Genomic DNA, 27,673 nt, shown 5'->3' with positions numbered 1-27,673 from the left:
ACAAAAGAAACTCATTAATATTTTTTAAATCAATTCTACAGTTCCTAAAAGTAATACCAAACAAGCTTAGTAACTATCAGACATCCAAGAAATCACCACCCTTGATGGAGGTGGGTAGGTTTGGATCGGGATCCGGCATGCATTGGTTGAGGATCAAGCAGACGGGCGTTTCAGTGGGCAGCTCGGTGGCACGGCAGAGACTTCGAAGAAAAAGGAGAGAGAGGAAAACAAAAAGAGGGCTGTTGTAGAGGATTTGGGTGGTGATGGGTTGTTGGTCTGCAGCTCCGGACAGGGCGGCAATAGGGAAGAGGCAGTGCAGCAGCATTGTAGCTGGTGGTGGTAGTCGCCATGGGCAGGTTCCGAATTCGACGTCGGAGTGTGGTGGAAGCTGACATCTGTGATGGGTTGACAATGACAACAGGTGGTGCGGGTTGAGGCAGTGCAGCAGCATTGTAGCTGGTGGTGGTAGTCGCCATGGGCAGGTTCCGAATTCGGAGTGTGGTAGAAGCTGACATCTGTGATGGGTTGACAATGACAACAGGTGGTGCGGGTTGTGAGCAGGTCAAAGTACCCAGATCTGGAGTTTTTGTACTGATTCTAAGTGAAATGTTTCCACCAGGAGATTCACATCGCTTAGTACGCTCGAGGATTATCTTGTTATGGTAATTGATGTTATTTATTTCTTCCTGTATTTTATCCATCTTCTTTTCCATCTCTTCCATCTTCTTATCAATTACTTCATGCATTTTATCCATCTGCTCTTCCATCTCTTCCATCATTTCCCTTTTCATCTCTTCCATCATTTCCTTGGAACATTTGGAATTCCTGCTGCCATGATTGGACGGGAGTAGATACAAGAGTTCATTTCGAACAAGGTTATAGACATGTAACCAACCTGTGTAGACTCCGGTCAGAAAAAAAGAGAGATGACCTACATTAAAATCTAGAAGGTCTGATGTACAACTGGTTGGACCATGAGTAACTGTCCACCCATTGAATATCTTCCAACCTTTCATGAAGACTACAGCCACATCTAATCATCATGCGGGCCACACTCCTATTTTGTTTTCTATGGTGTGGCCCACCTGATGAGTGTATGACGTTGGTTTTTGCACAAGGCGATGCTTGTGGTGTTACCAATCTATTGGAAGGGTTGGATGTCACCCACAAATGATGGGTCAGAAGTCATTCACTAGGTGGACCGTAAATTGTGGTAGAACAGGTTGTCCTTGAGACATTCTCATTAAAATTTATGCCTAGCATGTTTGGTAGATACACCTTCTTTTACGATACCTAGACAATAGAATAGTACAGATATATACTCATTTATTACCCAAAAGTAGACAAGGTTGAAGCTTAAATGCACAAAGTAATGGGAAAATTGTAAAAAGATTAGGAAGGAAAACATAATGATTATTTTCAAAACTTTCACTTAGAAGAGATTAGGGAAGAAAACATAATGATTGAGAGACACATTCCAAAATTCACTAGAGTTATAACTAGTAACCAATAGATTAGTTTTTGCCATTCACTGTAATGAAGAAATCAAATCGTTTTCTTCTTCTTCTTCTTCTTTCTTTTCAGCCCAGATTTGTGAAACATCATTCCGTTTCAGATGTTCCATGTTGATTCATGACAATTTCAGAATTCGGTTCCATGTTGATTCATGGCAATTTCAGAATTCTGCAGACCCACTTGCTAGAGCTGCGCGCTTGTCCCTGGCTCCATTAATAAGACTAAAAAGAGTTCAGCCTTAGAGACCAACCTTGAAAGGGAAACAATGACATGATGAAAGGTTGGAAATTAGTTTCAAATCTAAGAAATGTTTTATAATGCTCCATCCGCTACAAGTTCCATCACATAAATGGTTTTGATGATTGACACATGACTCCAGGTCCACAAAAATGACTTTAAGGGCCTGTTTGGATGATGGGTACTACTGTGGTAATGCGGTGTAAAACTTACGTCATTGCATCTTGTCTTTGATTGGATATCATTAACTATCAAATCATGGTAATCTTCCGAGATCACCGCACAAAATGGATGAGCGAAGGTGTGTTCGTGTGACATAGTTTCGTGGACGCCACCATCATGTATATGTTATATCTACACCGTTCATCATCCTTGAGTGATCATTTTATGAAATGAGACAAAAAATAAGGTAGATCCAAGCCATAAATGGACCACACCACATAAAGCAATTGAATTGAACACCTGCTATTGCAAGATTTTTGAGGCCAAGGAAGTGTTGGATCTTCCTCATTTTTATACCGGCGATAACATATGAAATGAGACAAAATATTTTTTTACCGGCGATAACATATACATGATGGACCCCACCATCATGTATATGTTATATCTACACCGTTCATCATCCTTGAGTGATCATTTTATGAAATGAGACAAAAAATAAGGTAGATCCAAACCATAAATGGACCACACCACATAAAGCAATTGAATTGAACACCTGCTATTGCAAGATTTTCGGGGCCAAGGAAGTGTTGGATCTTCCTCATTTTTATACGGGCGATAACATATGAAATCTCATATCTGAAGTCAATCCAAATCCCATAAAACCCATGGGTAAGACCTCCATACTCAACCTTGCAGAGGGGTTGAGAAAAGAATATATAATTTTTTAGGTGCTTGGTTGATACGGGCGATAGCATATGAAAGCACATATTCAAAGTCTATCCAGATCCAGTGAAACCTATAACTAAAACCTCCATACCCAAAATTCATGGAGGGGTTGAGAAGAGAAAATTAATAATTATATGTAAACCATTCATAATCCTCATACAACGTAATTGTATCTATATATTGATAAGAGTCGCCACTAGCCAAAATGAAGGTTCCAAAATTCAAGATTGGCTAGAATTCGTAGAATCGCTTAGAGATCGGGAAAATTGAAGAATTCCTTACCCGAGTAAATCTTGAACAGGTTTGTGCCCTGGATTTCGGGTAAGGATCTCGATTACGGAAAAGAAAGAGGAAGAGGTTAGGCATCCTTTTACCACTCCTGTCAGACACAATCTCTATTAGGGGTGCACATAGAACCAGTAAAACCGTTAAACTGGATCGGCACCGACCAAACCGTATGGCTTGGTCCAGTTTTAAAGTGCAATGGTTCCGGTTTCGGTTCTGAAAATCAAAGAACCGATTAATTCGGTTCGGTTCTCAGTTTAGGGTTATGTATAACTGAACCGAACTGTGGAATCGATCTTGGAACCGAACTTGGAACTGGACCATATATTTAAAAAAAAATTCTAACTCTTTATTCTCTTCACGCCGCCCCTGCTACAATGCTTCCCCCATTCCATTCCTCTCTCTCTCTCTCTCTCTCTCTCTCTCTGGATTATAAAAAGCCTAGAACCGTAGAACCAATCCGAAACCGAACCAGTTTTTACGGTCTGGTTTTGGTTTGGTTCTAGGGTGCAAAAGGTCTGGTTTCAGTTTTGATTTTCCTGGAACCGTTAGGAAATGTACGGTTCCGATTTCACCCCAGAACTGGACTAAACTGACCACTGTGTACCCCTAGTCTCTACTTTGCCAAACTGTATGCTTTTATAAGGGATTGAAAAAACTTTTAGTAAATGCACTAAGTTTAATTTAATTGTTTAAACTATAAAAGATAGACAAAAATCAAAATGAAAACGGTAAAAAAATAATTTTCGAGGGAAATAAGGAAAATAAAAAGAATATGGAGTTTTTGATTACTCTTTCAAGTCGCAATTTGTAATACAGAAGATTTACAAGAGAGTCAATTGTAGAGCATACTTTCCATGATGTTAGATCAAAGCCTACTTCCTCAGGTGTTCAAAGTAGAGGATTTGAAAGAGGGTTGAAATATATAGACAGGAACTGGATAGATTGATAATCCATATTTGATTTCATAAATAATAATAATAAAAGGTTTGAGTTTTCATCTAGTTTTGTAAAAAGAATAAAAAATATTTAAGTTCTGAAATAATAAAAGGGGCGGAAAAAAAGAAAGGATCAGAGAAGAGGTCGACAGGAGATTGCACTCTAGTTGGACACTCTTTGGACTCTTGCCCTTTGTCAGACGCTACAACCTTACTCTTCCTTTTCCATTTTTTCTCCCTCTCTCCCTCTGCTAGAGGTGGGCATGTCTGACTTGATCCAGTCGATCCGACCCGATCCGACTAGATCCGACCCGATTTGAACTGAACCGACAGCGTGGATTGGTGCGGTTTGAGTAGGGTCAGGCTGATCCGACCATTCATTGGACCGAGTTCGGTTCAATGCCAATCCGGACCGATCCGATCCAAACACATCCGATCTGTCATTTTTCTCATGTGCAAACATCTTCCCTCTCATTCACTTCATACCACTCATGTACTCTCTCCAACAAAACAATGGGTTCAACCCGTAAAATGATTTGGAAAAACGAATGGACGGTATGGATCAACCACATGCATTCACGGTGGGCCCACTTGCATTCACGCTTAGAGCTAGGCAACTGTACAGCTGTGTTGCCTGGATAAGCTCAAGCGGGTTTCTTGCATCACACGCAATATAAATGAAAATTAAAAAGTGACAGAGGTTGAGTAGCCAGCAAGACTCTTACTGAAGTCACGTTACCAGGTTATGTGGGACCCACCATGATGTATGTATTGTATCCACACCGTCCATCAATTTGTAGAGATCATTTTAAATAAGATCTAGATTTGGAGTGGACCCCACCACAAAAAACAGTGGGAAGAGTGACTCTACCGTTGAAACCTTCCTAAGGTCCACTATGATGTTTATCTGAGATCCAACGTGTTCACAAGTTAAGACAGACATGAAAGAAGGGAAAACACAAATTTCAGTTTAATCAGAAACTTTTGTGGGCCTCAGAAAATTTTAATGGTGGGCGTCACTCTCTCCACTGTTTTATGTGGTGGGGTCCATTTGAGCTTTGGATCTGACTCATTCTTTGGCTCCTACCCTAAATTGATATCTCCAAATGAATGGACGGTGCGGATACAACACATATATCATGGTGGGTCCCACAAAACTTGGTCACATCACTTCACGAAACTTGGTCACGTCACTCGGGCAAGGAGTCTAGATACTAAACCTGTCAGTAGCTAATCCGCGTCCCACACGGCTAGTGGTCGGTGCTCTGTGGGCCCCACCATGATGTATGCTTTTCATCCATTCCGTTCATCCATTTTTAACGATAATATCATGGCTTGGTCCCAAAAATGAGAGGAATATAAATATCAGATGGACCACACCACGTGAAAATAATAAAGATTGGATATCCACCATTAAAATCCTCATAAGGCCCACTATACTGTTTATTTGACATCCAATCTGCTGATTAGGTCATACGGTCCTAGATGAAGAGAAAAAACAAAGATCATCTTGATCCAAAACTTTTATTGGCCCCAAAATGTTTTTAACGATCGACCCTCATTCAACACCATTTCCTGTAATGTGGTCCACATGAGATTTGGATATACCTCATTTTTGGACTCATATCGTAAAATGAACTGTAAAAATAGATGGACGGAATGAATTAAACACATACATCATGTTGGGGCCCATATAGCACCGACCACCAGCCATTGGCTTGTCGGGGTAGTAGACTAGCCAATCCGTTTCCCGTGGCCACACGCAAGCTACACATGGGGTTACAGCTTGTTGTAGATATGTGTCGTGTGAAGACAAGCACGTACGCGCATCGAGCTCCGAGTTGTATGAACGGCTCAAATAAGATCAAAGTTACATGGGCCCCACCATAACGTTTATTTTCCATCTAATCCGTTAATAATTTTAAAAATATATAGATGAAGTGGAAAAACAAATTTCAAACTGATCCGAAACATCTTTAATCTGAAAAGGGTTTCAATGGTAAACGATCAATCCACCACTATTTTTTACAGTGTGGTCCAACTGATCTTTAGATCTGTCTTATTTTTCAGCTTAAGCCTTAAGACAAGCTCTCCAAATGGATGGATGGCTTGGATATAACACATACCTCCACCACCGTCCACTTCTCTCTTTCGATCCAAACGGTACCCAACTCGATCCGATTCGGTTTTCTGACCAAGTTGGACTCGCTTCGGGTCAAATTAGCAATACATCGGATTAGATCGAGTTAGATGACCCGGACTTGATCCAATTCTGACCTGGACTCGGTCCCTAATCGGATCGATTTCGGGTCAAGTCATGTAAAATCCGGACCGAGTCAAGTTGGACCCAATCTGATCCGACTCGGTCCGATGCCCAGCTCTACCCTCTGCCTTGTTATGAAGGTAAGAACCCCTTTTATAGGCCTTTTGGGGGTCAAGTTTGGATCCTACGAACCATAGGCTTAGCTTCGAAGTAAGGTTTGTGTGACCTCACATGGGTCATGGATGGGTATGGATCATCATCTGAATATGATTTTGGGTGCTCGTGTGAATCGTGCCAATGAGTGAGTAGTAGGGTTAGTACGGAGCTGACCTGTAAACACAGGGTTGGTCTAGGTTGGCAGAAGCCAAACCCACAAACGACTGGAGGGATGTTGTTTTTAAACCAAAATGGCTGTGGCTATCTTTGTGTAAAGACGGTGGCACCTCCACCACTTTGGTGGGCAAAATAGGCTGCACCGAATGTGGTACAACCGAGTGTAAATGGGGTGTCTACAACTGTACATTCCAGTACCTTTTTCAAGGGAGTGGATTGGTTGAGACAATGGATCCACCAAGGTGGGTGGGACCCTTGACTGTGGGGCCCACTATGATGTATGTGACTACATTCGATCCACGCCGTCCATCCTTATAGGAAGCTCATTTTAGGACATGACTTAAAAAATGAAGTAGTTCCAAATCCCAAATGAATCATAGTATAGGAAACACTGATGATTGACCATTAAAAACTTCTTGTGGGCCACAAAAGCTTTGGATCAAGATGATATTTGTGTGGTCTCTTCATCGAACTGTTTGTGACCTTATCAACAGGTTAGATGGGGATCCTTAGTCTTGCTCAGGTGGTAGACTCTCCGGAGTTTCAACACCCTGTCAAGGGTTTGAGTATCCAAAGTTGGTGAAATCCCACTATGGCGTGAGTGTGTGTGCATGTTAAAAAAAAAGGTTAGATGGAAAATAAACATTCTGATGGAATCTATAAAGTTTTTAATGGTGGGCATTCAATCACAAATGTTTCCTATGTTGTTGTCCACCTACGACTTGAGGGGGCTTAATTTTTGGGATCATGCCTTAAAATGAGCTTTCAAAATGGTTGGACGGTATTGATTTAAGGCACATACAACATTGTGAGCCCCACAGTTAGGGGTCCCACCCACCTCCATCGATACTGGGTATCACCTAATCACCTCCCTATTTCAAAAGACTACCTTATTAACCAATCTTATTATCAATTCACTACCTTCGCGAGAGCAAATGGGTGGTGGCTCCGGTGGGCCCTATGATATTTAGGTGGCGTAAATAAAACTATAAATTAGGGTGGAGCCTATGTAGCCTTGCCAAGACAAATTATCATCCAGCCAGAGGTAAGACACAATTAGAGCTGGGCACGGGATGACTCAACTTGCCTGACTCGACTCGTCTGACTTGTTCAAACCCAACTCAATCCGAACCGAATGAGTGAGTAAGTCCGAATCGAGTAGGCTTCACCCAATCCGAACTCAAACTGAGTCAAGTCCGAGTTACCCAGTAACTCGACCCGAAACTCGATCCGGTCAGACTCGAATCAATCGAGTTGACTCGACTTGGATTCAAGTGTGTGTGTGTGTGTGTGTGTGTATAATAAAAAACCTTAATTTCTAAGTATCTCTAACCTTAACCCTACCTAACCACCCACCACCATCACCACCCTCCTCCTCCTCCTCTCTCTCTCCTCTCCACTCTGTCCCTCCCTACTATTTCAAGCCTGGCAGCCACCCACCACCATCACCACCCTTCTCCTCCTCTCTCTCCCCTCCACTCCTTCCCTCCCTCATCTCTCGATCCGATTCAGTGCCAACCAACCCAACTCAGTACTTTTGACATGGTTGGACTCGATCTGGATTAGTCCAGGTCAAACCTGGACTCGTATGGGATCAGACATGCTAGACTTGATACCGAGTCGGGTCAAGTTTGGCTCAAGCCTATATGAACTTGCCTTGATGCCCAGCTCTAGACACAATCCGCTTGAGTGTCATTTTCCATCTCTAAGATTATTTATGTATTTTAACTTTTGTGCCATCTTTTCATCTACCTAATTACGAGTATCACAGAAGCCGATTGCTTCCTGCCCCGGCCTGGGTGATAATCCGTCCAGGCAGGCCTACGTGGGGCCAACCGTGATGTATGGGTTTTATCTATGCCCATCCAAATTTTCAGATCATTTTAGGATATGAACCAGAAAATGAGTCAGATCCAAGGATCAAGTGGGCCACACAGTGGGGATTGAACTCCAACTATTAAAAACTTATTATGAGCAGCAGAAGTTTTGGATCAATCAGATATTTGTGTTTTCCCTTCATCCAGGTCCATATGACCTTATGAACAGGTTGGATGGCAAATAAACATCACGGTGGCCCCTAGGAAGTTTTCAACGGTGAGTTTCACTATCACCGCTGCTTCCTGTGGTGTGGTCCAATTACCATTAGACCTACCTAATTTTTAGACTCATACTGAAAATGATCTGAAAAAATGGATGGACGGCATGGATAAAACCCATACATCACGGTGGGCCCCACATAGCCCCTGCATAGACGGGCAGGACGCAATCGGCTTTCAAAAATCACGGCCATTTAAAAAATTCCTAGGGTTATTTTGGTAAACCAGAGAAACTTACCGGTGCCGCGTCTGAGAAACGTCCTCGCGGCCACATCGGCCTCATATTTCACGATAGTCGTTGCAATCTGTCCGATCTTCTCCCTGCTTTGAGAATCGGACAGGTAATCCTTCAACTTCTGCACTCCGTCATTAACGGCGTTATCGATCTTCCGAAACGCGACAGAGCCCATATCGTAACAACTCCGGCAAGCGTTTGTAACGGCCGTTGGTGCATTTTGTTTGAGTTTATCGGTCGTGGAATACCAGACTTCCCAAAATCCCATCTCTCTCTCTCTCTCTCTCTCTCTCTCTCTCTGGTAATCGTTCCGCGAGGTACGCTTGATAAAGTGCAGTGGCCGCGAGTGCACTTTCCACCGGACGCAGATTGCCTACTCACAATACTAATAGCGAGTCGCTACTGGACTGTGCTCTGTGGGCCCCGCCATGATGTACGTGTTTTATCCACACCGTCCATCAAATTTTTAAGCTCATTTTTAGGGCCTGAGATAAAAATGAAAGCAGATCAAAATGCAAAATAGACTACAAGAAACAGTGATGATTGAACAACCACCATTAAATACTTCTTGAGCCCACGGAAATTTTGGATGAAGCTGATATTTATGTTTTTGCTTCATCCTGGTCGTTGTTACCTAATCAACAGGTTGGATGGAAAATAAACACTACAGTGGGCCCTATAAAGTTTTTTAAATGGCAATCAAAACTCTTTTCATGTGGTATGGTCCAACTTTGATTTAAGTCTAGGTAACTCAGTAAAATAATGAAAAAAAAATTTAAAAAAAAACATGAATAGATAGGATAAAACGCGTACATGCAGAATATGGATCGTCTGCTTGCCACCCACAAGAAAATCCTACTTGTTGTAATCTAATTAGACCCATCAATAGACCAATTAAGATGTAGGAAAGCAGGATTTTTCAATCTGTGGCAAGCAGAGGGACCCGATGATTCATTCATCGTTGTGGACGCGGTAACACCGTCCAATAGCAACGTTGCTACTTGTACTGTCAGTGTCAGTAGGTAATCTGCACCCCTTTCCACCACGGGAACGGATTGGCTACTCCCCCCGACACCAGCCAATGGCTGATGGTCGGTGCTAAATGGGCCACACCATGATGTATGTGTTTCATCCATGCCATCCATCTGTTTTTACAGATCATTTTACAGTATAAGTCCAAATATGAGGTATATCCAAATCTCAAATGGACCACATCACAGGAAACAGTGTTGAATGAGGGTCGACCATTAAAAACATTTTGGGGACCATAAAAGTTGTGGATCAAGCTGATATTTGTTTTTTCTCTTCATCTGGGCCTGTATGACCTAATCAACAGATTGGATGTCAAATAAACAGTGTAGTGTGCCATAGGAGGATTTTAATGGTTGATATCCAATCACTATTGTTTTCATGTGGTGTGATCCACCTGGGATTTATATCCCTCTCATTTTTGGGATCAAGAAATAAAATTATCTTTAAAAATGGATGAACGGAATGGATGAAACACTTACATCATGGTGGGGCCCACAGAGCGCCGAACACCAGCCACGGAGCTGGTGTCAGGGGGAGTAGCCAATCCGTTCCCTTCCACCACTTGCTACGCTGCTAACACGTGGCTCGGCACACGTGTATGAGGAGACGATACTAGTTGAATGGGGCATGGCTAAAAATGTATACATGCTGACCCGAGTCCAGATTGGCCATGTTGGCCAGGTTACCTTAGCTCAAACTCAGCTTAGCTCGGACCTCAAGCTTGATTGGCTAGCTCGACTTGGCTTGGTCAACAACTTGGCCCAGCTCAAGCTGAGATTGAGCTCAATATTCCAAGTTGAATTTGAGTTCAAGCTGAGCTTAGTGTGAGTTTGAGTTTAGATTTTAGAATTTTAAGGTATAATATATATAATATATAACTTATTTATATAAATATTTATATCATTGAACCCGATCCGAGTGGAATCAATTCGAACCGAGTTAAGTTCGAGTTAAGTTATGAGTCAAGCGAGTTACCTGCCGTAACTTTGTTCGTGTACATCTCTAAGTATGGCTCCATGGATCCCCAGATCTACTGAGGTGGTATGGGAGCCACCATAATGTATGTGCCTTACATCAATACCATCCACCTGTTTTGACAGCTCATTTTAGGGCATGATCTAAAAAATGAAGCAAGACCTAAATCTCAGGTGAACTCCAAAAGAGCAATGATCCAATACCTAACATGAAAAACTTCTTAGGGGCGCTGAAATGTTTATTTGCCATACTTTTTTGCCATACAACCTGTTGATAAGATCACAGATCCTAGATGAAGGGACAATACACATATCAGCTTGATATGAAACTTTTTGTGACCTCTGAGAAGTTTTTAATGATTAATCCCCGTTGTTTCTTGTGGTATGGTCTACTAGAGATTTGGATCTGCATCATTTTTTAGATCATGTTCTAAATGAACTGTCAAAACAGAGAGATGACATTGATGTCAGGCACATACATTATGGTGGGCCCCACAGCCAGGGATCCAACACACAGTTTGAATGACAAAAACTTTGATCGATGCACAGGGAATGTGGTGGATGATGATCAAGCAGCTAGAAATTACTTGGACTTTTCATACGTGGAGTGCAAGTAATTCAAAATAGACCATCCAACTATGGGCACCTCTTATGTATAATGAACCAAAAATTACTTTTATTTAATCAAGTCATTATCAGACTGCTGGATATTTGTTGGACAGTAAGAATTAAAAGCATCCAATGGTCATATTTAAATAAATAAATAAAAATGTTTCCCATAATCCCAGAATAGGACAGTAAGAATTACAACGGCCCCTCTCCACTTCTGTATGTGGTGTGGCCCACAAAAGTCACGGATTGACTTGATTTTTGAGATCTAGGCCCACGATGGAATGGTGCATCTGACTGATAGGTTAGATGTTGGAAATGCATCACGGTGGGGCCCACACAGCTTGACCTCATGGGACAGACTCGTGAGGTCGAGCGCATAGTACCTTTTCCCATATATATATATATATATACATCTCTCATTTTCAGAATGATACTTTAAAACAGTGGTTTTTGCAATTTATTAATCGGTTCAATTTGATTTGATATATTCTGCATGTAGCATCTTATGTACCAGTGTATCAAGCATCATGCATGTGCAGTCAGAGCATCATATAACTCATGTTATAATATGGTAGAACAACGTCTAATGAGAGGCTAATTCCCTAAGACACTCCCTGGACGTTGCTCATTATTTCTTATATATGGTGACTTATAATATTGTAGAAACTTACTGGATGTCACACACACCATAAGAAATAATGGAATTCAAGCGCTCTTCATCAATGCCTTTCTATAACCATCGTGATGTTTCATAAGCCATCCAACCCATTCATAAGGTTATTCTCACTAGCATGAAAGGGAGATTATTAAAACAAAAAAAACTAAATCAGCCCAATCTAAAAATTCTAGAGGCTTAAGAACATCTTAACGGTGGGCATCTTCATCCCCATCCCCAACATTTCTTGTGTCGTGGTCCACTTGAGTCTTGGACCTGCCTAATTTTACACTTGACATATTACCATGAGCTGCAAAAAATAATGAAAAGGAGTGGATCTTCTCCAAGTATCTTCCCAGCATTTCTTTTGTTTTGTTTTTGTTTTTGTTTTTGTTTTTGTTTTTGTTTTTTTTTTTTTCTTGGGGACACCCTATCATAATGTCAGGTAAACTTTCCAAATGACTAAGGGATTGGGCTTGTTTAATTTTTTAATTCATGGTAAATACCTGTAAATGGGTAATAATTACTTCCATAGGTATTTACAATATTTTTGACGGTCTACTTTTTAGACACAAAAACCAAGAAAGCCATATCTCTTATTCACACCGTTCATCCATCATGCCAGCTGAATTTATGACATGAGTTAAAAAATGATGCATATCTAAAGCTCAGTTGGACCACGCCACATGAAAAAAGGAAATCGAACACTTACTGCTAAAAACTTCTTGGGACTACTGATTCTTTTGGCGTGGGCCACTTGAGTGATGGATCTGCTTCATTTTTCAACTCACGGTTATGGCAAAACAGCTAGACGGAACAAATGTATTATTTACATCACCATGGAATTCAAAATTTTAAACTAACTCTTTTGAACTGGTTTTCAAGATAAAATTTCTAATGAATATACAAGCCGAGTGAAATGGTAATGATTACCCATTCACAAGGTATTTACACTTGATTTGAAAAATCAAATGGACCCTTAGAGGAACCCTAAGCTTCATGGTGCCCCCTAAGATGTTTATTATTATTATTATTATTATTATTATTAATTATATTAGTTCCTTTTATTAATTTTTCAGAATTGTTTGCAACGAGAGATTATAAAATTATAAGAATCTCTTGTAATCCTTAACATGGCCGAGTTAGAAAGAACTATGTGTGTATGCAATATAAGCCCACATTGGAAGAAGAAGAAGAAGCAAAATGGTAGCTTGAAGCTCGAGAAACTTTAATTTTCCACGTGGGGCTACGTTATACTTTTTCATTGAGCCATGTCAAGGTGTAGAAAATAGGCACTTGGCCATGGTTACAAGCAATTTGCATTTCCTCACCAAAGGAGAAACATAAATATCAACCTAATGCAAAATCTACTGTTTGTTATGGTGTGGCCCACTTGATTTTTGGACCTCTCATGTTTGGGCTAATACAAATATCAAAGGGCTCCGTAACCTTCTGGTCCTCTCATGGATGACAAATATTTGAAAGATATCCTGAGATGTGATTCATAATGTTAAAAGATGAAGGGCCAGGATTTCTTAAGCTGTGATTTTAGATAGACGGGTTGTCCACTCGATGTACGGATTCATGCTAGCTAGCCAGACTACATTGACGTGGAACAAGAAGATCCTTGCCGTTTGTGAACCTAACCCAGTCTGTTCCTGCCTTGGCCCAAAAACTAGGATGTCTTCTCAACTTGTAATCAGGTGGGCCACACATATACGGTGAATGCGGACCGTTTGTCATTTCGTAGATGAATGAACCTCCTTCCACACACGGATGCCACAGTGGCAAGCATGCTTGCGAGTAAGAAGTGTGAGTAGATATCTACTGGCGCCCTTGGAAAGTATGAAGACTTCGGAAGGAAGTAATGCGAAAAGCACCCGTCCGTACCATTAGAGAGTGGGAAGAAGGAGCGGATTAGGTACCCCACATGGTGCGGTCTTGACTGTGGGGCCAACCTTGATGTGTTTATAATGCGAAAAGGCACAAATCCGTACCATTAGAAAGTATGAAGAAGGAACCGATTAGGTGCGCCCCGGTCTCACCCAACACAGCGCGGCCCTAGCCGTGTGGAGCCCACCTTGATATATTTATAACGCCAAAAAAACACGAAATCACCCACTGTGAATGTATGTGATTCAGCTCATTTTAAGGGTTGAGCCCAAAGTATATCAAAAGCTTAAGTGGACCACACCACAGGAAGTAGTTGAGAATAATAATTTTGACCTGGAACCATCCTAGGCCCACAGTAACTGTTTACTTATTATCTGAATTGTTCATGAGATCACACAAACATGGATGAAGGGAAACCACATATATCAACTTGATCCAAAACTGATGGATGAAGGAAAAAAACATATATCAGCTTGATCCAAAATTTATGTAGTCCTCAAGAATTTGGCCCACTTTATTTTTGTATCTCTCTCATGTTTGGACTAAAAGAAGTACCATGGGGCTCCACAACCTTCTAGTCCTCTCATGGACGACAAACATTTGAAAGGTATTTGAAATGTGATTCATAATGTTAAAAGATGAAGGGCTAGGATTTCATAAGCTGTGATTTTAGATAGAACGGTTGTCCACTCGATATGCAGATTCACGCTAGCCATATATACCGTACTAACGTGGAATAAAAAGATCCTTGCACTTTATGAACTTAACCTAGTCTGTTCCTGCCTTGGCCCAGAAACTAGGATGTCTCCTCCACTTCTAATCAGGTGGGCCACATATACGGTGAATGCGGACCGTTTGTCATTTCTGAGCTGAATGATGCTCCGGCCACGTGCGGATGCCTCAGTGTCAAGCATGCTTGCAAGTAAGAGTGTGAGTAGACATCCACGGGTGTCCTTGGAAAGTAAGAAGACTTCGGGAGGAAGTAATGCGAAAAGCACCCGTCCGTACCATTAGAAAGTAGGAAGAAGGAGCGGATTAGGTACCCCCACAAGGTGCGGTCTTGACTGTGGGGCCAACCTTGATGTGTTTATAATGCGAAAAGGCACAAATCCGTACCATTAGAAAGTATGAAGAAGGAACCGATTAGGTGCGCCCCGGTCTCACCCAACACAGCGCGGCCCTAGCCGTGTGGAGCCCACCTTGATATATTTATAACGCCAAAAAAACACGAAATCACCCACTGTGAATGTATGTGATTCAGCTCATTTTAAGGGTTGAGCCCAAAGTATATCAAAAGCTTAAGTGGACCACACCACAGGAAGTAGTGAGAATAATAATTTTGACCCTGGAACCATCCTAGGCCCACAGTAACCGTTTACTTATTATCTAAACTGTTCATGAGATCACACAAACTTGGATGAAAGGAAACCACATATATCAACTTGATCCAAAACTGATGGATGAAGGAAAAAAACATATATCAGCTTGATCCAAAATTTACGTAGCCCTCAAGAATTTCTCACCGATAGGCATTTAATTCGCACCATTTCCTATGGTGTGGTCCACTTGAGATTTAGATATGCTTCTTTTTTGACTCAAGCTCTAAAATTTTTTAGTAAAATGGGTAAATGGAGCCAATAAAAAATATATATTATGGTAGGCCCCACAGAGTTTACTAAATAGTGCCATTAAAAAGTAAGATGAAGGAGTGGATTAGGTGCGCCCCGGCTCCCCCGAATAAAGCACAAGTCCCTAGCATTAGTTATAAGGTATAGGAAGAAGATTTGATTAGGTGTACCTGATGTATTTATTATATATCCACTTTGTCCATTGGTTTTGAGAGCTCATTTTACAGCATGGTAACAAAATTGAAGAAGATCCAAATCCCAGGTGGACCACACTATAGAAACAATGATAATTGAATGATCACCATTAAATTCTTTCCCAGGTCTATCACAATGTTTACGTATAACATGTTGATAAGGTCACGCAGACTTGGATGAAAGGAGAATAAATATTAGCTTGACCAAAAATGAAAAAACAAATATCAGCTTGATATAAAACTTTTGTAGCCCATAAAAGTTTTTAATGGTTAGTCACCACTGTTTCCTTTAGTTGATCCAACTGACATGTGGATCTGTTTAATTTTTTGAGATCATGCCCTAATATAATCTAGCAAATCAGATGAACGGCATTGATATCCATTAAAGAAATTAACTTTGGCTCAACAGTCAGGCCTCATCATGTTGGGTGAGGCCTGGCTGCACCATTAGAAATTAGGAAGACTCCTGTCAAGTCAAAAAGCAATAGTCACCGAGCATCAGTTGCTATGCCTCTAGATGGAAGCAGATTGCGTGGCCAGTAACTTATTATGCTTAGGGTCTGTTTCGCAGGGCGAATCCCATGAGATTAGGAGGGATGGGATCACGATATCCCGGGATATGCATGACGAGCCATGGGATTAGGATACTGAGTAAACCCTATGAGGTCCATCATGATTTACGTATTTTATCTACTCCGTTCATTCATTTTATCAGGTAATTTTAGTGCTTGAGCTTAAAAATAAATCATATAAAATGTTTAAATGGACCACACCAAAGGAAACAGTTGAATTGAACATCTACAATTGAAAAATTCCTAGCGGCAGTAGAAGTTTTGTATGAAGATTATATTTGTGTTTTCCATTCATCCATGCCTGTATAATCTTATGAACAGGTTGAATGACAAATAAACATCAATGTGGGGCCTAGAAAGGTTTCAACGGTGAAAATCATTATTCCCACTGTTTCATGTGGTATGATCCACTTGATCTTTGGATATGCTTCAATTTTGTGCTCAACACCTTAAATTAGATGAAAAAGCGGATGGACGGAGTGGATAGACCACATACATTCAAGGTGGGCCCAACTGAGTTTACTCAGTACAATAAGAGTATACCGAGTAACTCGGTACGCAATCCGATTCCCCTCTAGAAAATGTCAAGGATTTTGAACAAAATAACTTATGCTACTGGCAAAGGGACCAAAAAGCATCCTTGAAAAAACTTCTATAACCCTTAGACTAATGTTTTCAAAAAGAATTAGCGTACAAAAATGCCCAGGCTTTTAAACCTAGTCCCCTCACAGATATTTTCTTATTGATTTTATATTACTCTTCTTTTTCTTTTTCGAACACATCTTCCGGGGACCCACCATCAACCATTTTGGCTATATTTTTGGGTGTACGGCCACAATCATCAACTTTGTTGATGTAAGGGCACCACCAATGACTTTTATGGCCTTAAAAATGAGTGTTGTATTTAGCCAAATGACCTAATTTTTTAGGGGTGAAAAAATATTTTGTATGTATATATATATATATTTTTTTACGGAACAATATTTCTTTCTAGATGGATCAAGCCATTTAGTTGGGTATAGAATAGAATGACTATCGTTATTGTAGTGGGGATAAGTAATTGTCGAAAGAGATTTAAAGTGATGATAAATGATTGTACTTGTCACATGAAAGACAATAAATGATATTTTTATAAAATCTATAACAGGACAAATGCTATATATCCATTCAGCAGTTTGGAACACCTAATTATCATGAGCTCACTTGCACACTCCGTACAACATTCATCGAGACCTTAGGATTTCTAAAAACAAAAGCAAAAGCAAGTCACTCTTGCTTTTGCGAAACCATATGCTTGATCAGGAGTAGTGTGCTCATGTGGCGACAAAGTCCTTGTGATTTTAAAAGGGGAATTTTCTATATAGCTACTCTCTTTGGGGCTTAGCACTGAAAACCTTCTACTTCTAAATTATTTTCATAAAACTGCTTACCATTTGTCAAGCAGCCGCCTGCTGCTAAGTCTCCTAAATGGTTTGACTTTTATATTTTTGCGTATCGACGAAAACAACCGTGCTGCTTTGAGGGGCCTCCTTTCGTTGGCTTCGATCCCTTGTGGTAGAGGTAGGGCTCACCTTGATATTTTTAAGAAATTTACCCTTTCCATCTGTATTTTCGGCTCAGGTTAAGGAGTGGGCCCAAAAATGAGATTGACATAAGGAAGAGTGTGAAACAGTAAGAGGAGGATTACCATCTTCCCCAATTAATTAAAGCCTTGAATCCACTGGATGAATTCTTGAGTCAACAAGAAAATGGAAGAGAATGTTTGGATATTTTATTGAATAACATGTGTACTATTTCTTGATTATTTCACTAATAAAGAAAACTCAAAGCCTAATTTGAAATTATTTAAAATAGCAAAACTCTTAGTTACTTAAAATAGCAAAACTCTTGTAAAGTTTACTTTGCCAAAAATAAAAAGTCCAGATAAACCTTACCAAAACATTTTTTGCATTATTAGGAGCAATTTCTGAAATAGACAAAAATCAAAGTTAGATGATATGACAAAATTAAAAATTATAATTTTTCCTCATATTGCAATTTTGAACCGGAATTGTGCATTTTTTCTGCCAAACGGAGGTGGATGACCTACCAGGCACATTGGTTGACCCAGTAACCATTATTACATACAGATTGATAGGTTGCTCATTTCATAATAATGTCTAGATCAAAAGTTATAACAGATTTATGATCCACACTTCATTGATAATTTCTCCTTATTTGAAATGAATTTATTCAAATTGAACGCATCTAGGACCCATTTATGTCATGCCCTATGCAGGACTATGTCTGGATCTGATGGACTACTTCCACTTCTGTTTGGGCTCCTTTTGATCTAATCTTACTAAGAATTTATCTATAAAACCTTCTACGTCAGAGCCAAATCCAAAACTCAAGTAGACAACATGAAAGGAAACAATCAAGATCGAATGACTGCTGAGACCTTCCTATGGCACACCAGTCAACAGTTCATTACCATTGGGTTGAACTGGATACTGAAATATAGTAGCCTGGTCCAAAAATTTGCTGGGACTATCATCGCCCCATGGATGTTTCAACAGTGGGCGTTAAATGGGTATTGTTTCAAACCGTATGGTCCAATGGAGTTTTGGATTTGCCCTATTGTTTGGCTCACTCCCTAAAGTCATTTGGAAAAATTGATGGATGGAGTGGATTTTTCAGAAACATCATGGTGTGTGCCTCACAACAATTTCAATGGTGGGACTTAAATATGCATGGTTTCAAAGAGTGTGGCCCACTTAAGCTTTGGATGTGTCTCAAATTTGGGCCCAATCCTAAAATCATAAGGCATAACTGATGGACAGTGTATTTTCATAAACATCAAGATGGGCCACATGACCTTTTCAGTGGCCATTAATGAAAACCAGAGAGAAACTTTCAACCGTCGGCATTAAATAGCCACTGCTTCAATCTTTGTTGCCCACTTGAGTTTTGGATCTGCCTCATTTTTTGGCCCAGTTCCTAAAATCGTCTGCTGAAACTCATGGATGGGATGGATTTCTCAAAAAATTCATGGTGGGGTCCCATGACTTTATATCTTTTCGTTTCCTTTGAATATCCAAAGATCTCCCACCTTGAGAAAACTAATCGCAGGAACAAAAATCTCCAAAAGCTAGTCCCATCACATATACTATAAATAGTGCTCTAAAAGCAAATATTTCTCATGCTTATAAAAACTTCAAAAGTAACTCGGTCTGCTGCATTAAATAGAGAACATATAATCCGAAACCAAAGTATATTATACTTCCAAAAAAAAAAACCATTCCTCAAACCAAACCAAACACTAATCCATTGTTTCAGAATCAAATTTGCAGTTGCTAGAGGCAACACCAAAATGGGCCCTTGGGCACTAAGCACGCAATTAATCACCAACCTTTAATTCCTCCTTCATCTCACAAGGGCTTGTGACTTCTTCAAGCTTTTGTACTGATTCCAAGAGGAGCTTTTCATTTGGAAACTCATACAGCTTAATCCACGGCAGTAATATCTGAATCTGCTCGAGTAATATCTTGATATGGTATTTGATATTATTCATTTCTTCCTGCATTTTATACTTCTCCTTTTGTACCTCTTCCATCTTTTCCTCATCCTCGGAACATTTGGGTTTCTTGTTGCAATGATTCGATGGCCGGTGAGACTTGAGTCCAACTCGAACAATCTTGTAGACTTGTAAATAAACTGTGTAGACTCCAGTCAGAAAAGAAGAAGAAGAAGAAGAGAGACATGGATCCAAATAAAAGGGAATTATATTTTTAGAAGGCCTCAACTACAACTGGTTGGACGATAACAAACCGTCCACCCATCTAATACCTTCCAACTACTGATGTCTGAATATCTCCCAACCACTGATGTGCGTGTAACATCCCACCGGCCCAATAGGTTAATCCTATCACAAAGATCACTTTTGTGAAAAATCAGCTACATACAATCATCAAGTGGACCACATTTGTATTTTGTTATTCAGCAATGGCTATACATTTTTTTCTATGGTGTGGTCCATATGATGAGTGTATGGGGGGTTTACTGTTGCACATCACAATCCTTGCAGTGGGACTAACGTATTGTAAGGGTTGGATGCCATAATCAAATGATGGGTTAGAAGTTATTCATTGAGCAGATGATAAATTATGGTCCAATAGGTTGGACCTGCAACCCTCTCATTAAAATTTAGGAAAATTTACCAGAAAATTCCTTAGCAGTTTGGATTTTCCCAAATAGTACCTCAAAGAACTAAAATTCCCTGATGGAGCATTTAAGGAGAGAAATTACTTAAATGCCAATGTTTAATTTTCCTTTAAAAAGTAAAGACTAGAGAATTGTGGGGCCTGCGTGATGTGTGTATGACATTCCAATTGTCTAATAAATACACCCCACTAATATTATCAAACAAGCATAAAATATGGTTGGTCCAATCATAAGGTAGGCCAAACCAAAAAAATAATGTCCACTACTTAGAAGCTCCAAATTCAAGTATGGCCAATCTGATGATTCAAGTGGCCATTTTTTCTTATGGGTTGCATATGTTGGATGGGTTGGATGTTATACGTATACCATTTGGGCCCCACAAATCTCATTTTTCTCCATGCTTAAATAAACAATTGATAGAGGGCATTTTGGTAATTTCCTTCCCCAAAATGTATCTCCCTAGAATTTTCAATTGTCAAGGCATTGTTTAGATAAAATGCAAAATTTTGAGTTTTACGATAAAAATTCCTAAAATTTATGCTTACCATGTTTGGTAGATAAATCTTTTGCCATACCTAGGAAATATAGTATGGATCTATACTCTTGTATTACCCAAAAGTAGACAAGATTGAAGCTTAAGTGCACAAGGTAATGGGAAATTTTTAAAACCGTAAAAAAGAAAGAAGCCTAATAAAAAGAGATGATTATTTTCAAAATTTTCATCAAAAGATATTATGAAGGAAAACATCTTACAATAATTGAGAGAGAAACACTTACTTTCCAAGATTCAATATAGTAATAGCCAATAGATTGTTCTTTACCATTTACTTCAATGATGGAATGAATCTTTTTTCTATTCCCTTCATTTAATCTCTCTCTATTTATTTATTTATTTATTTATTTTACAGCACATATTTGTGAAATATCATTCTATCATTTCAAATATCCAATGTTGTGGAATCCAATTTCTAAAGAAATATGGGGTTCACATAGGGTGGCAATGGTACAGGCTAGGGCTAAACAATGACATGATCAAAGGGTTTTCTTTTTTTTTTTTTGACATACACACACTAATGTATCTGTGGGTACTTGAATCCTTGACCAGGTGTTGAAACTCCTGAGAGTCTACCACCGGAGTAAAAGTAAAATAATAACGTGATTAAAGGTTTGAAATATTATAAATCTAAGAAAGTTTTTATGTATCTTCCCTGTCTCCAAAAAAAACAAAGCCTTTAAACTAAATTAAAAAGTTAGATGGAATCCGCATGGGTGTCTTCAAGTCATCTTGTATATTGGACCAAGCCAATGGACCAGGCCGGGCATGAACCTAGACATGAGGCGTAGGTTTCTAGCTTGAACCCGGCCCGGCTCTCAAGCCAAGTTCAGGAGCCCAGCCCTACATGGTTCGGCCACCACTGGGGCCAGCCCACCATTGCCACTCATAGGGTCGCATCATTTCAAGGGTTGGCATGCATGGAAACATACGGAGTTCGCTGACTAGGATGTCCACAAAATACAATCTACATCTCTTTAGGATTTATTTGGGTAGTGGATCCACAAAATTCATATTGAGCCTACTCCCAATTTTGATGGCCCCAACGCTCAACAAGTCGGATTCACCACCAAAAGTAGTGCTTTGATCCAAGTAATTGTAATTTGGAAGTTCTAGTTTTTTTTTTTTTTTTTCCAACCTAAATGCACCCATAATTGGAATTTGTGGACGAATACTCCATATAACCACCTAGCAATCCTCAAGAAAATGGACCGCCTCATAAACAGATGGACTTAAAATATTGACTTGCTATAGCATTTTAGTAATGAGAAATGGAAATTCGAAGATGTCAGAGCTCTACTTAAATTGTATCTAAGAATAAGCTGTGGATTGGGATTCGGTAGTGACTCTCCTTGCTAGAAAAGCCTGGTGTCCCACCATGATGGGTGTTTTATCCATGTCATCCATCCATTTTCCCAACTCATTTAAGGGCATGAGCCAAAAATGAGGTAGATCCAAATCTCAGATGGATCACACCACAAGAAACAGTGGTGATTGAACTCCCACCATTAAAAACGTGTTGGGGGCAAAAGTTTGGATAGCAAATAAACATTATGGGGACCTATGAAGATTTCAGTGGTGTACGTTCAATCACCCCTGTTTCCTGTGGTGTAGTCCACCTGAAGTTTAGATATCTACATCATTTTTAGGCATATTCCATAAAATGATATTGTAATATGGATGGACGGAGTGGATAAAACACATACAACATGTTGAGGTCAAGGGAAACTTACATGTGTAGCCTTTGAGCCACTTCCTGATGGTAAAATCGGCCCCGCATTTCAAAACCTCCAGAAGAATCCATTCCATCTTCTCCCTGTCTTGAGAATCGGGCACGATCTGCTCTCCGGCCACTCTAACGGCGTTAACGACCTTCCTAACGGCAGCACAGCACAGGTCGTACGAACTCTTGCAGGTGTTGGTAACGGTTTTTGTGAGTTTAACGGCCGTCAAGTGCAAGGATTCCGAAACTCCGGCAGGCCAGATCTTCCTAACGGCAGCACAGCCCAGATTGTACAATCTTCGACAGGCGTTTCTAACGGTTGAATACAAGACTTTGAAAAATCCCAAAAATCCCATATTTCTCTCTCTCTCTCTCTCTCTCTCTCTCTCTCTCTCTCTCTCTCTCTCTCTCTCTCTCTCTTCACTGGCTCTCTTCTCTCTGGGAATCGCTCTCTCTCTCTCTCTCTCTCTCTCTCTCTCTCTCTCTCCGTCTCTGAGAATCGTTCCGCAAGGGAGGCCTGAGAAAGGGAAGTGGGGAGCGAGTGCAGTTTACACCACTCGCGGCTAACAAGTGACCTGGCCCACCAGTACGAGGAAATGATACGGTTGAATGAGAAATGCTTTGATACTCGGAGAGAGTATGATGGATGATACGCACGCAATTAGAAATTACTTTGAAATTAAATACGTAGCTTGCATGTAATTAAAAGTAGACTATCCAAACAATGGGTACCATATTATATGTATTATCAACCGGAAATTACTTTTATTTAATTATTTAATTATTAGATTGCGGACATTTATTGGACGGTGAAAATGAAAACATCCAACGGCCTTATTCCAGAAAACAAGTTTCCACAAGTCCGAAGATAGGATTATTCAAACGTGTTTTCCGAAATTTAATCAGTTTAATTTCAGTTGAGACATAATGCATGTACCATTTTGCATACCAGCGTATCAAGCGTCCTATCCAGCCAGAGTATTATATAACTCCTTGAACCATATCTAATCGGAGGCCAGTTTCCTACAACACTTCCCTGCAAAAATAAGCTCCTTTGGATGTCTGTGTGAAATCCACTCCGTCCATCAGTTTTTTCAGCTCGTAGTAGTGTTTGACCCACAAATCAGGAACGTCCAAAACTAAAATAACCCCACACCACAAGAAAAAAAGGGGATGTAGTCTTAAACCATTAAAACCTTCCTAACTACCTCTGTGATGGTCATATACCATCCAACCCATTTATAAGGTTATTTCCACTAGCATGAAAGGGGAAAATAAATTCAACTTGATCAAAAATTTTGATGGGACTAAAAACGTCTCAATGGTTAGCATTCAATCACCACTCTTTCCTCTGGTGTGGTCCATATGAAATTTGGAGTTGTCTAATTTTTAGTATTTTACACTAAAATGATCTGTTAAACTAGATGGACGGAATGGATGAAAACACATACATCATGGTGGGCCCACAGAACCGACCGGTGCCGATATCTCTTCCTGGAAGGTTCTCTACCGACCAGATGCTTTCGAGAGCAGGTAGTATGAGTCTTCCGGAGTACGTAAAGCAAAAAAGTAGAATTCCGTACCATCGGAGCCGATTAGGTGCGGCGCTAACCGTAGGGCCCACCTTGATGTATTTATTTTATATCCACTTCGTCCATCCATTTTTTTCATATTATTTCAGGGCATGTGTCAAAAATTTAAGTAGATACATTTCAGATGGACTACGCAATAGGAAATAGTGATGATTGAACATTTACCATTTAATAATTTTTAGGGCTCACTATGATGTTTATTTTCCATCCAACTGGAAACACCAAATATTAGATTAAAAAAAGCTTTTACGGCCCACATCAGTTACCACTTTTTTTCCTGAGGTATGATTTACCTGAGATTTGGATCCGTTTTTTTAAAAAAAAAAATTTAAACACACGCACACATACCAACACAAACTCACGCCGCAGTGGGTTTCACCACCTATGGATGCTCGAACCCATGACCAGGTGTTGAAACTCTTAAGAGTCTACCACCTGAGATTTGGATCTACTTATACTTTAGTGTGATGCCCTAAAATAATGTAAAAAAATGGATGAACGGCATGAATACACAGTAGATAGATTAATGTGCGACCCACGGTCAGATACGTACAGTGTTGTGTTACGCAGTGGCCACACCATTTAAAATAAAGAAGACTTCTGGAATCCAGCCAAGCTAATAAGCTAACGGCCAGCTATTCAAAGAATATAGAATGTGACCAAGCATATGTGATAACGCCTGTAGAAAAGCGTTAGAACTGTGATTAGGTGGGATGGGATTCATCTGATTCCGTGCCAATTCCACTCTATGTTTGGGAAGCAATGGAAAAGCTTGGAATTACATTAAATGGAATTACATTGGGTCCATGCCAATTTCACTCAATGTTAGCAAGTTGTGTAGGTTCCACTATGATGTGTGGGCTATAACCACACCGTCCACCCATTTATCCAGAGATTATTCTAGAGCATGGGCGTAAATCTAAAGCTCAAGTAGACCCTACCATAGAAAGCAACGGGGATTGAATTATTACCGTTGAAAACTTTTTTGGGCCACATAAGTTTTGGATCTATCTCATTTTTAAGCTCATGCCATAAAACAAGGTTACAAAACAAATGAACGGCTTAGATATAACACATGTGTGTTATCCTTAGTGATTTCAAATGATGGTGGGTATATCCATTTATTATCAGCAAATCATGGCATTGATCATATCCCATGGCAGCAGGGGACAATCCCTGCCATGGGTAATAATTATGTTTTTTAAATCCCATCCCACCTAATTCCTTTTAATCCCTCCGCCCAAACAGGCCCTAAACATTATAACACTTGTGATGTGTTGGCTCTTCTCACGCCAATGCCATCGGGCAATAGTGATGTGTTGACGTCACCAAGTTCTGTGGACCCCAATTTGATGTATGTGCTATATCCAAACCGTCCATACATTTGAAGAGATAATTATAGGTCACTATCCAAAAAATAAGGCAGATCCAAAAGTTAAATGGACCACACCATAGAGAGCGGTGGCGCAGACATCCAAGAAATCACCAGACGAAGATGGGTAGGTTTGGATCAGGATCCGGCGTGCATTAGTTGAGGATGAAGCAGACGGAAGTTTCAGTTGGCGACTCGGTGGCGCGGCAGAGACTTTGAAGAAAAAGAAGAGAGAGGAAAACAAAAAGACATGTAACCCACCTGCTCTTGCATCTCTTATCAATTACTTCATGCATTTTATACATCTGCTCTTGCATCTCTTCCATCATTTCCCTATTCATCTCTTTCATCATTTCCTGGGAACATTTGGAATTCCTGCTGCCATGATTGGACGGGAGTAGATACATTATAGACATGTAACCCACCTGTGTAGACTCCAGTCAGAAAAAAAGAGAGATGACCTAAATTAAAATCTAGAAGGTTTCATGTACAACTGGTTGGACCATGAGTAACTGGCCACCCATTGAATATCTTCCAACCTTCCTAGGGCCCACCAGTCAAAAGGTCATTCCCACTGGGTTGAACTGGATACTGAAATATAGTGGCCCGGTCTAAAAAATTTCTGGGACCATTATTGCCCCACGGATGTTTCAACTGTATTAAATAGGTATTGTTTCAAGTTGTATGGTCCACTTGAGTTTTGGATTTGCCCCATTGATTGGCCAACCCCTAAAATCATTTGATAAAATTGGTGGATGGGGTGGATTTTTCAAACATCATGGTCCGCCTCACAACAATTTCACCAGTGGAGGCGTTAAATAGGCATTGTTTCAACCCGTGCAGCCGAGTTTAATTTGGATCTGTCTCAAATTTGGGCCCAATCCTAAAATCATTAGGCAAGACTGATAGATCGAGTGTGTTTTTAAAAAACATCAAGGTGGGCCGCATGACCTTTTCAGTGGTCATTATTGGTGTTAAATAGCCACTACTTCAAGCTTTGTGGCCTACTTGAGTTTTGGATCTGCCTCATTTTTTAGCCCAGTCCCTAAAATCGTTTGGTAAAACTGATGGATAGGGTGGATTTCTCAAAAACATCATGGTGAGGTCCCATGAATTTTTCCAGTGGCCATGAATGGAAATTAAAGAGAGACTGTTCCAATTGTGGGTATTAAACATGCACTGTTATAAGTCATATGGCCCACTTGATTTTTGCATCTACCTTAATTTTGAGCTCCCCCTTAAAATTATCTAGTGAAACTGGTGGACCAGATGGATTTCTCAAAACATCACGGTGAGCCTCATAACTATTTCAACGGTGGGTTTTCAATAGCAATATTTCAAGCTTGTGGCCACTTGAGTATTGGATATGCCTCATATTTGAACGCACCCCCTAAAAGTATCTGGCAAAGCTAGTGGACGGTGGATTTTATAAAAACATCACGGTGCGCCACACAACTTTTTCAACCGGAAACGTTTTTTCAATAATCCCCACCTTTTCAAGGGGTGTGGCTCACTTAAGTTTTGGATCTGCCTCAAGTTTGGGCCCAGCACAAAAAATGAGCTAGAAAATATAGTGGATGGGTGGATTTCTCAAAAATAATCATAGTGGGCCCCATCTGTTTCAACTGTGGGCATTCAATAGCCACTGTATCTTGCGGTCTGGCCCACTTGATTTTGGATATAACTCATCTGTAAGCTTACGCCCTAAATTGAGCTGACAAAACTAGTAGACATTTTGGATTTCTCCCAAACATCACGGTCGGCCAGCCTAGCATTTCATCGGCGGGCCCCACTTGTTTCTAAGCGTGGGCTGGCATTGTTCAACAGTGGGCACGTGAAACCCACTATTTCATGTCACCCTAAGGGCCTGTTTGGCCGGG

At 40.2% G+C, this 27,673-nt stretch overlaps 1 protein-coding gene across 1 annotated transcript; it reads right to left on the bottom strand.

Annotated features, from left to right (window-relative positions):
* Positions 1-170: 170 nt before the first annotated feature.
* Positions 171-23,335, bottom strand: LOC131220337 (uncharacterized). Its single transcript, XM_058215284.1, has 3 exons — positions 22,943-23,335; positions 8,794-8,908; positions 171-895 (listed from the first exon to the last, which is right to left on the bottom strand). Exons 1-3 carry the CDS (start codon positions 23,183-23,185, stop codon positions 171-173), a joined length of 1,083 nt encoding a protein of 360 aa, XP_058071267.1. The 5' UTR covers positions 23,186-23,335.
* Between the last annotated feature and the right edge of the window lie 4,338 nt (positions 23,336-27,673).

The sequence above is a fragment of the Magnolia sinica genome, chromosome 12 (assembly GCF_029962835.1).
Source record: "Magnolia sinica isolate HGM2019 chromosome 12, MsV1, whole genome shotgun sequence".
Classification (NCBI taxonomy): Eukaryota; Viridiplantae; Streptophyta; class Magnoliopsida; order Magnoliales; family Magnoliaceae; genus Magnolia; species Magnolia sinica.
The sequence above is the reverse complement of the archived record's forward strand: the minus strand, read 5'-3'. Positions and strand labels throughout refer to the sequence as shown.

Bases quoted from the DNA above. Each gene is read 5' to 3' on its own strand.
- LOC131220337 (XM_058215284.1), bottom strand. From the start codon at position 23,185: ATGGGATTTTTGGGATTTTTCAAAGTCTTGTATTCAACCGTTAGAAAC. The intron at 8,909-22,942 runs GTGCCCGATTCT...GGAGTGCAGAAG, and splicing joins GAGTGGCCGGAGAGCAGATC to TTGAAGGATTACCTGTCCGA. The intron at 896-8,793 runs GTAAGTTTCTCT...GAGTCTACACAG, and splicing joins GTTTCTCAGACGCGGCACCG to GTTGGTTACATGTCTATAAC.